General features: G+C 48.7%; 2 protein-coding genes across 2 annotated transcripts; both read left to right on the top strand.

Moving 5' to 3' along the window:
• Positions 1 to 9,847: 9,847 nt before the first annotated feature.
• LOC117898590 (caspase-3) lies at positions 9,848 to 11,061 on the top strand. Its single transcript, XM_034808135.1, has 3 exons — positions 9,848 to 10,234; positions 10,301 to 10,633; positions 10,697 to 11,061. Exons 1-3 carry the CDS (start codon positions 9,904 to 9,906, stop codon positions 10,963 to 10,965), a joined length of 933 nt encoding a protein of 310 aa, XP_034664026.1. The 5' UTR covers positions 9,848 to 9,903; the 3' UTR covers positions 10,966 to 11,061.
• A 194-nt stretch (positions 11,062 to 11,255) lies between these two features.
• LOC117898605 (putative gustatory receptor 89a) lies at positions 11,256 to 12,438 on the top strand. Its single transcript, XM_034808155.1, has 2 exons — positions 11,256 to 12,171; positions 12,238 to 12,438. Exons 1-2 carry the CDS (start codon positions 11,266 to 11,268, stop codon positions 12,415 to 12,417), a joined length of 1,086 nt encoding a protein of 361 aa, XP_034664046.1. The 5' UTR covers positions 11,256 to 11,265; the 3' UTR covers positions 12,418 to 12,438.
• The last annotated feature ends 3,121 nt before the right edge of the window (positions 12,439 to 15,559 follow it).

Here is a 15,559-nt window from a genome sequence, read left to right on the forward strand (position 1 = left end):
CAACCACAAAAATTGAGCCGAACAAAAAATAAAGCATTAAAGTCAAAAGGCCAATATCAAACGGGAGGCAACGGCAACGGGTGGACAAGCCACAACAACAATAACGCAGCCACCCCGCTCCGCAGCCTCCCCCTAAAGCCCACCCAGCTCAAGTCAATGGAATGTTTGGAACACCCTAATAAAACTAATTGAAAGTCTTGTGCGCTCCTCTGGAAGCCAATAATGGCCAAATGAAGATGATGATCATCATGATGATGATGATGATGATGATGATGATGCTAGCAATGAGTATGATGACGGCGCAGTCTGTGTAGCAGCAGCAGCCACAATTGCAGTGGAAATGGAAAGATGCTTTTAATTCCACAAATAGGAGCGGTGCAGAGGCGGTGGCATGTGTGCTGACACTGCAATTGGCTCCAGCTACTGACCAGCCCAGACCCTACTTCCATATCGATTTCGATGCTACACATTGTAGAAGCCAAAAAGGTTAATGCTATTTGGGGTGGTTGGCTGGGGAGTAACTCAATATAAAGTAAATTGATTTAAAATTTCAACAATTTGGTGCGCGCAGCTTTTGTCAATTACGTGAGGGAGAGACAGACACAGAGTAAGAGTGTGCGTGTGTGTGTGTGTGTGTGTGTGTGTGTGTGCGATAAAGTCCAATGACTTTGGACTCTGCCAAATGCTGTTCTAGAAAGTATGCTATGGATTCTGCTTCCTATTTTTCTCGCACTTTTCAACGCAAATTGAATTATGCTGCCACCCATGTGTGTGTGTGTGTGTGTGTGTGTGTGTGGGATTGTGTCTGAGTGGGTGGTGTAGCCACTTAGTATGCCCATATTGATAGTGTGTGTGCCCAGCTGGCAATTGAAAAATTTGATTTCGAATTGAAATGCAAATCAAGCGAAATTTCAATGGCCCCAGCCGGACCGAGCCGGACCCAGCCGGACCGTACCGAGCCCGGACGTTTGCTGCCCACAAATGAAATCCTATCGCATCCTATGCAAGAGGCAGCAGCTTTTCTAAGTCCGGCACAATGTGGAGTTAAGTGCCACACGTACACGCTCGCATGTGTGTGTGTGTGTGAGTGTGTTTGTGGTGGCCTGGTCTGCTCAATGGCTGTAAAAAGCTCAATTGCAATGCATTCAAAAGGATTATTGTCCTTATTTATTTTGCTAAATTTATTCGTTACGCACAAATGCGCAAACCCAACCAACAAAAAAAAGAGAAACATATAAAAGGAACATGCCAAAAGGAGGCAAAAATCAAAGCAAATAAACAATAAAAATAATCGGGGGCCGTTAGCAACACATGTGCATTTTTCATCATCATCATCAGCTCAGCAGCAGCAGCATCATCATCGTAGTCAAACATCAGCAATGGTAGTTGGTACATGGGCTGCCGCCAAAGCTAAATCCAACAACTTTGTTGCTGCCACTAGAAAAGCAAGCAGCAGGCAACATTTGCAATGTGGCATCCTCGACAGCTTCGTCTGGGGCCGGGCCAGGCCAGGCCAGGGACGAGGACGAGGCAATAAATAGTTGTCGTGCCATAAGAAAAATGCAAGAAGTGTTTAAGTTTTCCTCCCCCCATTCTGCTGTTCCTTTTGCTCCTCTTTTCTTTTTTGTTGTTTGGCAGCCGGAACCCACGCCCCTTGCTCACAAGAGTGAAGCGTCATTTCCTACTCCGCTCCTTCTGCTCCTTCGGCTCCTTTTTTCTCTTCTTTACTGCTCCATCATTTAAATTGAAAAAAGTGAAAGAAAAAATTGCTGAAGTGGTAGTGGAAGTTCCTTGAAGTTAACTGAAAGCGACAGAGAGTGAGAGAGAGGGAGAGAGACATGGCGATAATGTTTGTCAGGCAGCGGGGGGCTGGGAGGGCGTAACGGATTTTGGGCAACTTTCGATTTTGGGGCACAGTGCAGAGGCAAAGCCATAGAAAGTGCTGCGTACCCCCATTTCAGTTTTGATTAAGGGCCAGAAGTTGGAAGTGGAAGTGGAAACCCAAACCCCAAAAAAAGAAACAGAAGTTGCATTCAATGAATTTAAGAACTCTGAGACTTTGGATATTGTTCGTAGCGAAAGCGATTGGCAACTGAGCTCAAAATCTTCTGAAAGGAATCCTCTATAAGCTTTAAGGTAAGCAAAATAGGAATTTTCAGAGCAATATCTGATAGTTTCATTGGTAGTTTTCCCTCTGCCATTACTCGTAATCCATTACAATTCCTCCTTGTTATGAGATGTTTTCAGTTTGTATTCCGTTTTGATGTCAGCACTTCAGTTTACGATGAAATAATGCGAATCACTTTTGCCACAACCAATCTTGGCTTCAGTTTTAATGTTTCTTAGAGTACCAGAAAGTGTGGGGGAGGAATGGATATGTACAGGATATGTTTCCTTGTAATTTTTACAACTTGTTCTGGATGCTGATGTGGTTACTGTTGCTGCTGCTGCTGTGGCTCCTTCTTCATCGGTTTAGGGCTCTTTCTTCTCCCTCTTTTTTTATGTTCTTGCCACACATCTCCCCCTGGCACTCCCTGCAACTTACAAACTATTAGTGCAACTCATTGTTGGGAGGCGTCTTTGTGCTTTTATGTGCTGAGGGTGGGTGGCCCGGGCGAGTGTGTAAGAAAGATTCCCCAGCAGAAGTTGCCCTTGGGAGAAATTACTTAATTTTGGAATTTCAATTTAGCACTTGGACAGGAAACATGGCAATGCGAAGGGAAACAAGGAGTCAGCAGCAGGACCCTGCTCCCTGCGACAGCAATCGACTGTTTGGTTTGCTCGGTGTGTGTGTGTGTGTGTGTGTGTGTGTGGCATGTGGCACATGTGTGTGTAAGTATGTGTCTGCTTGTAAAAATCCAGCTTACACATGCTCTGACTCCTAAAAATGTCCGGAATTTTTGGCACACGCAATGTCTGCCTTTGTTTACACAGCATTCCCTTAACTGCCCCACCGAGGCCCCTCCCTCTCTGCCACAAGCTCTTTCCCTTATGCCTCTCGGTAGTAGGTGTAGCTGTGGCTGGAGTTTCCACAGTTTGTTGCACAAAACAGCTTGAAAACAGACAGACAGACACCGTGGAGTCTGCTCTTCTGGCATCTCTCTGGAGTCTAGACTGTCTCTCCCTCTCTGGCAAATTCCTTTTTATTTGATTTCAGTTAGGTATTTAGCCAAGTAATGTTCGTGTCACAATTAACTGACACTGCCACTGCCACTCACTCCCCCCTGGAATGCCTTAGCCTTAGCCTTAACCAACTCTAATGAGTGTCCTTGCATTTGGGTGTAAACCCGTTCGCTTCTCTATTTACAGACACACACACACGGCAGAGTCACACCTCATCCGTGGGGGCAGACCCCTCCCTGCCACTCACACACACACGACTCTGCACTGCAGGGAGGCGGCGGCAGTCAGGCAGCGAGTGAGTTTGTTTAACAGTGTAAAGTTACACGCAACTAAGCACTTAACTGCATAAAAGCTCGAGCACAGCACAGAAGGTGGATGGTGGAGGGTGGAGGGTGCAGGGGCACTGTAGTCCATGAACCAGTGGCAGTGGCAGTGGCAGACTTTCAACCTTGGACTTGCAACAGTTGACTTTGCGTGCGTTTTTATGAATGAGTTGAGTTGTGGCAGGGCCCCGGGCTCCCCCGGGCCACTGGAAAGCAACAAATGTAAGTCCGCGACCCCGTTAAAAGGTCGCTCAAAGGCTGCTCGCCGCCTGACCAAAGCCGCAGGCGAGGTCTGCTCCGACGACTCTGCTACCCGTCGTCTCTGTGTGCCGTCTACCGTCTGTTGTCTGTCAGAACTTAGGCGCAAATTGAGGCACAGGGCAGGGGAGGATAGACCGAGGAACATTAAGCAACGTCCGTCTGGACTGTGGCCGGACAGGACAGCGAGAGAGCGGAGCCAGCTATGTAAACAGACACACAGCTGGACATTCGAGCAGCTCCACGACAAGGAGTGGGGTCTGTCTGGGTCTCTTCGTGCTTGTGTGTGTGCCTGTGTGGACATGTTGTGGTCTGTGTGGGGGCTCAAGGCAAAGGCCATAAGCAGTTGCCCATCAATTGTGCTCTGATCTGGCTACGAAGGCATAGAAAATCGCTTAAATTACACCCAAAGCTGCAAGAATGGATGGCAACCTGAGCTGCGTTTGATCTTATATCGTGGGAAATGGAAATAATACAATTAAAACTCTCTTGTAAATGATGCAAAATACTCAGAAAACTACACCGCTTAAAACAGGAAACAAATCCCAAATCACCCTCTGAACTGTCTCTTAGGATTAGAAAATGATGGGCTAATCCCCTGCATTAGGCTGACCGCAAAAGGACACGCAGACACGCATCAAATCACCCGTTTTGGGCTGGTCAATGCAGAGTGCCCTCCGCTCCCTCTGGACAGTATTCCCCGAACGCTGCTCGGCCTAACCGCAAGCACGTACTATGCCGTGACAGAAGGTTGGATAAGTAATGGCAGCATTGTGTCGTGTCCTCTGCCCTGTCACCTCCTCGTGAAAACATTGCAATGTTCAACAGTGATTTTTATAGGGGGTTTGCCTTTTGTGTCCAAAAATGTGTGTATAATTAATTGTAAACAGTTTCGGCAACTATCAACATTTTGTTGGCCCTTTCTGCGTGCCACTGCAGCTTAGTGCAACGCAGCCATGTGGGGCACATGGCGCCCATGTGCAGCTGTCGGGCCATTTAAATTTTCACATCAGCTTTTTGCTAGACTTTTTGGCTTGGTGGACATTTAAGTAATTTTTCCTGGCAGCAACAGCAACCTGTGGGCAGCCACTATCTTCTTTTATCTCTCTCTCTCTTCTCTGTCTCTGTCTCTGTCTCTGTCATTGGTTGGTAATTTTTCACTGGCTGACAAGATGTCGCCGTTGCCGCTTGCCGTTGCCGTTGCTGGCGTTGTCGTCTGTGTCGTTGGTTCGCCCGTTCGTTCGTTCCCTCGGTCTGGGCCTGTCTCCTTTGCCGCTGTGCTGCATAATTGCTTTGTGGTTAAAGGATTATTTACTTTTTTTTTTCCAGCTACAACCGACTGTCAGCCTGGGCTCTGGCTCTGGTCCTGCTGCCTGCCTGCCTGCCTGCTGACTCACTCAAGACAGAGAGTTTGTCCTCGTCGTCGTTTGCCAGCACTAAGCCGACGGCTTGCGCTGATTTGGGCTTAAATGCATTCGGCTCATTTAATTTTCAGTGCACCGCAGAAACCAGGCAATCTGCCGCTTGTCTTGATACCCTGTCATAACAGAGGGAGGTTTGCCTATTTTGCCTGAGATGTTTACCAGGAATTTATGGATTATGTAAGTATTATTTGTTTGCCTTTCCATTAATGTAAATCAAATTCAAAATGGAAATTCCTGCACTAAATTACAACTTTTAAGAACCTTTTACAAACATTTTCTGAGGGTATTTCTCCGGACTTTAGTTGCTGGAAACCTTACGTTTGCTGGGTGTAGCTTCTCTTTGCTTTTTTTTGGTCTCCCTTCCCAGTGGTGAATGCTGCTGCTGCTGCTGCTGCTGCTGCTGCTGTCTCACAAATTATATAATTAAGTTAAAGTGAGCGGCGGTGGCTGCTGTGGCTGGCAATTTACGAGCAGCTTCAAGCTCCCAGTCTCCCAAACTCGTAAAGAGAGAGGGAGACAGCGATTACCGCTCATCCTCTCAACGTGTATGCGTTGCTGTGTACTCCCCACCCCCAACGTTCACGCTAATTTCTTAATTTTCACCTTCCGCTTAGTGCAGAGCGGACGTGGACCATTCCCGATTCCGATTCCGATGCCCATTCCCATTCCCATTCGCATTCCCGTGTGAAGGCACAACCCCAAAAATAGCATTTCCGTATTTCCGTGTCTATCATGACTTTTATTGTTATGTTCAGCAGCGGCTGCCTGCCTGCCTGCCTGCTGCACGATGGTTTTGAACCCCACACAAAACCAGTTACAGTTTTGCGGGTTCCATCGACTAAGTTCAGTTCCATTTGCCCAGCTTCTGGTCCAGAGCAAGGGCCATTCCCTGTCCAAGTCCCCCCCATTCGGCTGATTGCTGTTCATTCGCGCGTTAAATGTGACGGTCGGACGGGGAGGAGGAGGCGCAGTGGAGTGTCGAAGGGAAGTGGGATGGCGATGATGCTTTTGAAAATGAAACCCTACCTACCCCGGCTGCCTATGCTCAAACCCCATCAAACATCTCCATCTCCCCGTTCAACTACACTTTCCCTGGACTATTCTTTGGATCTCTCTCTCTCTGCATCTCCCTCCCTCTCACTCTCTGGGCGTTTTGTGTTCAATTTAGCGTCATAATTTCGTTTATTGCATGGCCTGCGACAGCGTTTCGTTTACTTTCGGACTCGCAGTGCCCGCCCGCCCGTCCCTCAGCTCTCGCTCTGCCTCTTTCCCTGCTCCCTGCCCTACCACTCTGCCACTACGCTGTCAAGTGTTCTTGTTGAGTTCATCAAAATTGTCGCTGGGCTGCGATGACATCCACTTAACGCAATTTTCACTGCTCTGTGCTCTGAGAGCAGAAGCACCAAAAAGCAGCAGCAGCAGCAGCACCAGCACTAGCACCAGTTGGAGCAGTCGGAGCCGCCACTCGACTTGACTGTCATTCATTCAAGCTGCTGCTAAGCATCCATCCATTCATCCATTCATTCGTTCACTCATTCAGTCAGTTGCTCAGTTCACTCACTCATTTCACACCATTTACAGTTACAATTAATGTTTGTTTGCCTTTGCTGCTGTCTCCCGCATGCCAACAGATTGTCGGGGGTTGTGTGTGTTCTCCCTCCCTGCCAGCAAAAAAAACATCAAAGAGGAGCCCAACCTAAGCTTATCTTAAAGCTGCAAAAAGCTTGAATATTTAATAATTGCCCTCAGGCTGAGAAGTTCATAAAAATGTTGTAGAAATGGCCGAACCCGAAGGCAACAGACGACTACCTGACCCCGAAGAGGCCTCCAGGGAGCATAATGAAAAGGGTCGAGCGAAAAGCGCAACCTTCGCCAGATCATAAATGAATGTTTTGCTACAGAATTTACACCCACCCAGAGAGGGGGGACATGCCTGGAAGGGAACAACAAGCAACCTGCTGGCATGTCTGGCATGGCTTTGTGGCTCGTGGCACGCCGCTCGGAGTGCTGTGGCAGGCATATTTGCCCATAAAGTATCTTGAATATTTCAGCAAGGTGTGTCAGTAATTTAAGGGTCTCCCCCCCGGGGCCCGTGGCCGGGACTGGCCTGGTCTGGGGCTTCATTAGATGTCCGCTGCAACTTCATTTGCAGAGGAGGCGCATAAAAAGCATACAAATCGCCTAGACCTGGTCACTCTGCCAACTGGTTTGATGCCAATTTGTTTTTGTTGTTGCGGGATTTCTGTTTTTGCTGCAGGAGCTTAGGGCCCGACTAGGGCTGGGGCTGGGACAGAGTTTCAATGTTTTTTCCCGTATGTTAATCTATTTTTTTATGCGCTTTGCCCGGGCCATTCGCCTAAAAGCAAACTGAAGATTTTTCTTCTCTCTCTTATTTTTTGCTGTGTTCCTATTTTGCTCGTCGGCGCGGAGTTGCTTTTGATTTGATTTCGTTTTCGTTTCGTTTTTTTTTGTTTTGGTTTGTTTTTGGGAACAGCCCAAAAACGTATTTCGGTTTTTGTTTTCTTTTGTCATCCTGTCGGTCGTCGGCCAACCCCCTAATTTTTGTTGTATTTTTGTCAACGTTTTGCATACAAAGCACACGCACACACACATGGCTATGCAGCGGTACATGGCCATGTGTGTGTGTGTGTAAGGAAAAAAAGGTAAAAACAACATTCCGACTATAAGATACCCGCTACTCGGGAAGTACTTAACCAAATAGTTATAGAAAGAAAAATAAACTCCAAAGTAGCCATAGGCAGGATGCCATATCCTGTACTCAGGATGTGATTTTCATCAGCTAATGTCTAAAATAACAGCCAAAACGAACGAAAGTAGAGTTCCACAACATAAAAAGTGCGAAAACTGCAGTTGTCAGTGACACTGATGCGTTGCACAAATTTCTGATAAGCTAACGGGACACACAGCGGCCAACGGGAATTTATACGAACAGCAACACAACCGGCATACAGTAATACATTTATTCGGAAGAACATTCCAGTGTATCTTTCATCATTGCTGCTATTGGCTTAATGATAATCAAAACTTATCCACCACTCCATCTGACTGTTGCACCAACACAACATACCCTTTGTGCCCCTGCCGAGTACCTGGTATAATAAATGAACATGACCGATTCGTGTGCATATGCATTTACCCCGGCACCCGGCACACTGCTCGTGGGCGATGCCGATCCGACCCGACCCGCCGCTTATTATAATCAAACAGTTTGTTTGGTTCACCTTTTACATACTTTGCGCCGCCTGCACCTCTCTTTGGCGAGGATGGTGGACGTATGGATGGATGTGGCGGGGGGCGCTGGATGCTGCGACGCGCTGCTTTATTATGCCCTGGCCTGGCGGCGGCGTTTCTTTTCTCCTTTCGCTTTGCACTTCACCTTCGAGCTGTGTTAAGCACTCAACATAATTTAATTTCGACAAAATACAGCAACTACAATATATTTATACTTTCTGCACTTGCCACTCACAAACACTGGGGTGCTGTTTTGTCGGTGTGTTGCTTTTTTGTCACAACTTTGTTTTGCTTTTTCGCTTCTTTTCTGCTTTCTTTTCCTGCTGCTAAGAACAACAACAAGGGAACGAAACTCGCGCCGAGGAGTTGGGTTTCGAAATTCGCGCGAATGAAGCTCTTGCCGTCAAACACGCACGCGTTTTTGCCTTCCGTTATTTTTGTTCGTTGACGCGCGACTCGACCGCTCGGTTCGAATTTTTGGATTTTTGTGTTTGGTGCTCGTGTGTTTGAACACGACCGGGTTCGTGTAAGTGTTGTAGCTTTTTTACGAAGAGTTGGCCACACTGCTTGCCCATTCACAATATGACAATAATGCCCATTCACAATGGGATCGGCCACAGGCGAGAATTTCTCTGACAACAAGCAATTCCCCGAAAGAGCGAGAGAGCAGCTCATACTTGACACGCAAAAGTGAGCAATACGCTCTCGCTCAGCAATGGAAATTGAAAACAGTGTTGGCAACTTAGCTAGTTTCTTACAGATCTAGCGTTTTTCAGTTGGCTAGCGGAAATTGTGCACTTCAAGCCAACATTGATCAACAATAATCAAGAGATTATTATGTTAAAATACTCGAACATGACCCACGTAGAAGTCTCAGCTCGAGGTACACTCAACGGTACCCAATTCCCGGTACATGGGTACATGGGTACACTTGTCAGCGATGGCACTTTTATCCTACTCCTTCACACTCCTCTTTTGCTTGCCAATTTTTTGGGGTGCCATACTCATTTCCGGTTTCCGTTACTTTGTGTGCGTGCAATATTTGAATTTGGTGGCAAACTTTGACATTTTGCGCATCTGAAAATTATTGAAAACACATCAAGTGGCAGCAGGCAAACAGGCCAGCAGCAAGGATGACACTTTGGCGGATGTTGGCAATTTCCATTTTCCGTCTCGACTTTTCTACCCCATGGACGGGGCGTGACCGACTCGTTCGACTCCAAATCAAATTGTCTCGTGCAATTTTATTTGCTGCCAATTGCCGGCAATGAATGTAACTTCCCCTGGAGCAGGCTAATCAACATTCACAGAGAGGCATAGGGAGAGGGAGAGAGGGCCGCCCTCACCATAAACATTTCCAAAATTTATAGCGAAGAGTGGAGACGGCCTTTGCTGATAAAACGACGACGGCGGTTGCATTGATAAGATAACGGGGCTGGAGAGGTAGCTTTTTGGAAGTTAGAAACTGTGGAACGGCGCTTAGTCACAGGTTGCCCGTACCCCAGCGCAGACAGACACGGAAAATGGACGACACGGACTTTTCGCTCTTCGGGCAGAAGAACAAGCACAAGAAAGACAAAGCAGATGCCACACAGATCGCCAAGACGCCCACTTCGGAGGCGGATCTGAAGCGGATCATCACCTCCCGACCCACGGTGGAGGATACCTACGAGAACTGCGCGAGCGCCGGCATCGCGCTGATCCTCAACCACAAGGATGTCAAGGGGCAGAAGCAGCGCGTGGGCACCGAACGGGATCGCGACGATATGCAGCACACGCTGCAGACCTTCGGCTTCGATGTGCGAACCTACAACGATCTGACCTTCGCGGAAATCAACGATATGCTGAAGGAGGGTGAGTAAGCCTCAAAGCATTAGAGAGGATTACAATTGAAGTCTTTTCTGTGTGTGCAACTTTCAGTGGCACTCGAGGATCATAGCGACAATGATTGCTTTGTGCTTGTGGTCATGTCGCATGGCACCGAGGGCAAGGTCTATGCCAGGGACATGTCCTACCCGGTGGAGCGTCTGTGGAACCCCTTCCTGGGCGACAAATGCAAGACGCTGAAGAACAAGCCGAAGCTCTTCTTCATACAGGCCTGCCGTGGCGAGAATCTGGAAAAGGCCGTGGAGTTCGAGTCCTTTTCGGTGATGACCCGATCACTGGCTCCCGCCGCAGTGGCGCCGGTGCAGCCGATTACCTACGCCATACCCAGCACGGCGGACATGCTCGTCTTTTACTCCACCTTCGACAGTGAGTTTTGCACTTAAAATTGCACTTTTCCAATTTATACTTTTCTTTTCGCTTTCCTTTTAGAATTTTTCTCGTTTCGCAATGTGGACGATGGCTCGTGGTTCATTCAGAGCTTGTGCCGCGTCCTGGACATGGCCGCCTTCAATGAGGCTGGCCAGCCCGAGGGCGTCGAGCTGCTGCGCCTGCTGACCGCCGTCAACCGGAAGGTGGCCTACGAGTACCAGTCGAATACGAAGAACGAGGCCCTCAATCAAATGAAGGAAATGCCCAACTTTATGTCCACGCTGACCAAAACCTTCCAGTTGCGTGTGAAGCCCAGAAGCAAGACCTGAACGCCGCGGCACAGAGCTGACTCACGACACCCCAAAGGAGGAACACGAAGCCAAACAGAAACCATACCAGTAGAGTAATAATGTTTGCAATTTGTTTATAACAAAATATATACACACACACACACACACACATGCATGAGTGGCTATCGATCGCACTTATCAGGAATTGGCTTAGTGCCCCTGGGGTGCGCTGATAACGAGCGTGTCGCGGGGCTGCACTTGATTTCCAGCAGATAGAACGGACAGGCAGTCGGACAAGTGCCCCTTAGGGTGTCCTTGGTGTCCTTAGTTGTGCGGAACATGTCGCGACTGCCGCACGTCTGCGGACTCTGCCTGCTCCTCTGGCTGTGGCAGCTGCTGGCCTTGGCGCCCTTCAGCTACAGTCGGCGTCGGGGAGCCCGTTGCCGCCGCCTGCTGACGCTGAGCGGTGTGCTCCGCTGGCTGCTGCTCACTGGACTGGCGCCGCTGATGCTGTGGAAGAGCGCGGCCATGTACGATGCCACCAATGTGCGGCACTCGCTGATCTTCAAGAATATCGCGCTGGCGGCCATGACGGGCGATGTGTTCGTCTCGCTGGCCCTGCTGGGCGCCCATCTGTGGCATCGTCGTGGATTGGCCAGGCTGCTGACTGGCCTGGCGCTGCTGCATCGCAAACGGAGGCTGGGCTGGTGGTCCACGCTGCTGCTGTGGCTGAAGCTGCTCCTGTCGCTCTACGAACTCCTCTGCAACGTGCCCTTCCTCCAGGCTGCGGGCAGTCGACTGCCCTGGACCCAGTTGCTGGCCTACAGTGTCCAGCTCTATGTGCAGCATGTGAGCAGCGTGTATGCGAATGGCATATTCGGGGGCATGCTGCTGCTGCTGGCTAGTCTGGATCATCTAGAGCAGGAGTCGCCAGCTCTGGCGCGGCTGCTGCAACGCGAGCGCCGCTGGTTGCGCCTCTCCACGCAGTTTGTTGGCCGCTTTCAGCTGGGCATCTTCCTCCTGGTCATTGGCTACTTTGTCAACATTCTGGCCAACATGTACGCCTACATGTCGTACTTCGTGTCGCAGCACGGCGTTCCGCTGACCATCTCCAACTATTGTCTGATTGCCGCCCTTCAGCTTTATGCCCTGATTCTGGCCGCCCATCTCTGCCAGGTGCGACACGCCCATCTGCGTCAGCGCTGCCTGGAATTGGCTTATCTGCCGCCAGCACTGAACCAGCAGGTGGGTGGCTGCCACACAGTGGGGGGTAGCCCATTCAAGTCTCCCTTTCTGTTTTTATCTTTGCAGGAAATGGAGTGCAGCACATCATTTCCTTTGGTCGCACCTTTGGACAGCCTCAAGTTCTCCGTTTTGGGCCTGTTCACCTTGGATCATTCGTTTTGGCTTTTTCTGGTCTCGTATGCCATGAACTTTATTGTCATTATCTTGCAGTTCAGCCTGGAGAACATGAAGCACACAGATTACTGAAAGTAAGGAAAAGTTCACTTGATATTACATGTTCGGAGATTAACGCGATAAATCCACTGTTTTTTCACTCGAAATAAGGTTTTATGCACTTAAATATATGCAGCACACAAACAAATGCATCAATTATTGTTTAAGTTACTAGTTTTCAGTCCATTAAGGTTGTTTTTTTGAAAACAAATAAATAAATTCAAATAAATGCGCTTCATGCAGTGTTGCCAGACGGTGTTGTGGTGCATGCCTCTGCTAAATGGTTTGAGCATTAGCTGCACAGTGGTAACAGTGCTATGTGGGCCAGTCTCTGTCAGTTACCATGTTAATGTTAAATGTCCAATGTTAAATGCCTCATGTTAAATGCCAATGTTAAATATTGCGCGCAAAAATTGAAAGATGCTCGTTTGTTTTTTTGGCATCCTTTCACCAAATGCGGCTCAAAAAATTAATTCAACTGCTATTCAGGGTACATTCATCCGAGGCCTTGAAGTTCAGCTACGACTCACATAAGTGCAGTCCCAAATAGATATAATAAAGCTCCATTCATTCAATACATGCTCGTAAATATTATTTTTTCGCTGGCGATTTCGTCGCATTCGTGAATTTTTATATGATTTGATTTAGAGAAACGTTTTTTTGTCACTTGGCTAACCTGGCCCCGGCAGCGGCCGCGTCCATTCATTCCATTGCATAAACTGGAAACGAAACGAAAGTCACAGCGAAGCGCAACGAAATCCCCCAAACGAGTTGGCATGGATTTGCAGTCAAACAAACATCAAAAATTGATAAACTTAGTCACAAGACTTAAGTTATGATTGGCATAAAGATAAATTAGTTGCGAATGTGCATCTAGAGGGGTAGATATTATGGAGTAATTGATCTCTGTAGGGTTTTGAAACGTATTCGAAGTCGATCCAAGCCCAACGATGCATGCTGCTTGCCTCATGCCTCGCCGTCAGGTGTTATCGAATGCTCTGCATTGATTTGCATATCGTATGGCGGCGCATTCCCCTTCCTGCTTTCACTTGCCCAAGCTGTGGCAAACTTCTGGACCCACCCTCGCTGATTAGCATTAATTCTGCCCGATGCAACAGGCAGCTACAGCAAACCACAAGCCCCAGGCCCAGGCCCAAGCACAAGTAGCTTCTGCGAGCATTCGCACGCGCCAATTTTCCAAGCCGCTGACTCCATCGGTTCGGATCGTCTTACCTTCTGCTTACCCTTCCCTCTGCCCCAACCATCCAGCCTTTGCGTAGGTTGATTCAAGCTGTCGGTCAGTTGCTGCTCGCTCTCCCCACTCCCCTCTGCACTCTTCGGGTGTTATGTAAAGTTATGGAAGTTATGGCTCTGCCTCTGCCTTTTGCCTTTCTTTTCAGTTTTTCTTCGCTTGTACAATTTTCTTGTTGCCTTTTGGGTGCGCCTCCCTGCAGTTCCCTTGTGTTGTTTCTGTTCTGTTTCGATCGCTGCAGCAGCATAGCCAAAGAACCGTTAACACGCTGCTGCCGCTGCTGCTGCCGCTGCTGCCTTTATTGCAAGCCGAGGGGCTTACCTTTGATTGGAGTGCCCAGCAGCTTATCGCTGGCTTTTGTCTGTCCGTTCGCATTTCGTATTCCGTATTCAGTGATTTGTTTTGTGCTTTGATGACTTGGCTTCGCTCACTGCTTTCCAGCAGTCATCAACAACTCTGTGGCACATCATCGACAGGGCTCCGGCCCTGCCTGCACTGTTTATGCTTTATGTTAATCACTTTTGTTGTTTATACTCTCCGAGTGGCTTTTGCTGTCAGCGTCCGGACACCTTCCTTCCCTGTTGCTCGCGCTTCTTTCTCTCTCGCTTTCGTTCATGCCTTTTGTCTTTTGTCTTTTCTGCAACACGCAATGCCACAGGCAGACTGTGTTTCTGCAACTGTGTTTCTGCTTAGAGCGCAGAGCCAAGGATGTGCACAAGCCTGCCTCCCACTCTGCCGCAGAGTCTCTGTCTGCAACTTGTTGTCATGGCTTTTCTTGTTTTCCTCGGCGCTGTGTGTGAAAAACTAGTCTCATCGCAGCTCCAAGCAGTCCCAAGCCTCAGTCCCAGCCCCATGCCCGAGTGGGCCTTGCAGTGGTGAAGATCGCTTCAGTTGGTCGTGCGGTGTTTGCCCAGTCGGTTGTGAGCGTCGCGATGTGAGAGTCGGCCACTAAAAAGTGTGTAAAAAACAGCAGCAGCAAAACTAACAAGGATAAAAGCTTAGTTAAAGCCTAACTATGACCTACCGAAACCCGCTTCAACCCAGTGCCTGTGCCCTTGCCTTTTGGCTGCTCTCCTGGCTATTGGTTGTGGGCCAAGCGGCAAAAGCGGGACAAGTGCAAGGCAAGTTTCTGTTTCTGTTCGTTGGCATGGCCAAAAAGCCGTTATAGCCTTATTAGCTGACGGGATATGCTCGTAAATCTCGCAGTGTGTGTCTCTGTGTGTGTCGCTGTGTGTTTGTGCCAATATCAATCTTCCAGTTACTTACCCGCTAATGTGTGTACGCGTTAATCGATGCTGGACAATCGCAGTTTGTCGCCCAAGTCTTTCGTCTTGCCTGCTGCCTTCCCATCAACCCGTTTGTCTCGTTGTGGCAATGGTCGTTTGTGGCGGCTGTTGCCGAAACCAAAACCGTTAAATAACCCAAATTTCAAATTTAAATGCTGCTGCAGCGACAGCTTTTCCTCACACAACAAAATGTTGCAAAGGAAATCGATCAACAACTAAAACAGCAGCGAGCAATTTGCTTATGCAACCGGGCAGTGGATAGTGGACAGTGGACAGTGGACTGACCCACATCCCATTCAGGGAAGACTACTGGCTGACCCATTTGCAGCAACCTGCTCCTGGCCAGCGCTGGAGCGGGGGCACCTTGCTGCCAACTCTGGGCGTGACCGCCTTGAACTCAGCGAGCAGCTTGGGCGCCCCAGAGGAGTAGGAGAGTGCGAGTTGGAGTGTGTGCTGTGCTGTGCTGTGGCAATGTTCTAATTAAAATTGTAATTCTTTTGTGTTAGTTGGAATGACCGCTTGACTTTGATGGCCAGACAAGCAGCCAGCCAAACGAGTGCTCTGGGCTAAACTTGAATGGAAAATGAACCAGCAAGTGCTAAAGTGTTCAGCCCCAATGTGTAGAATGGTGTAGAAC

This window comes from Drosophila subobscura, chromosome O (genome assembly GCF_008121235.1).
Source record: "Drosophila subobscura isolate 14011-0131.10 chromosome O, UCBerk_Dsub_1.0, whole genome shotgun sequence".
Taxonomy (NCBI): domain Eukaryota; kingdom Metazoa; phylum Arthropoda; class Insecta; order Diptera; family Drosophilidae; genus Drosophila; species Drosophila subobscura.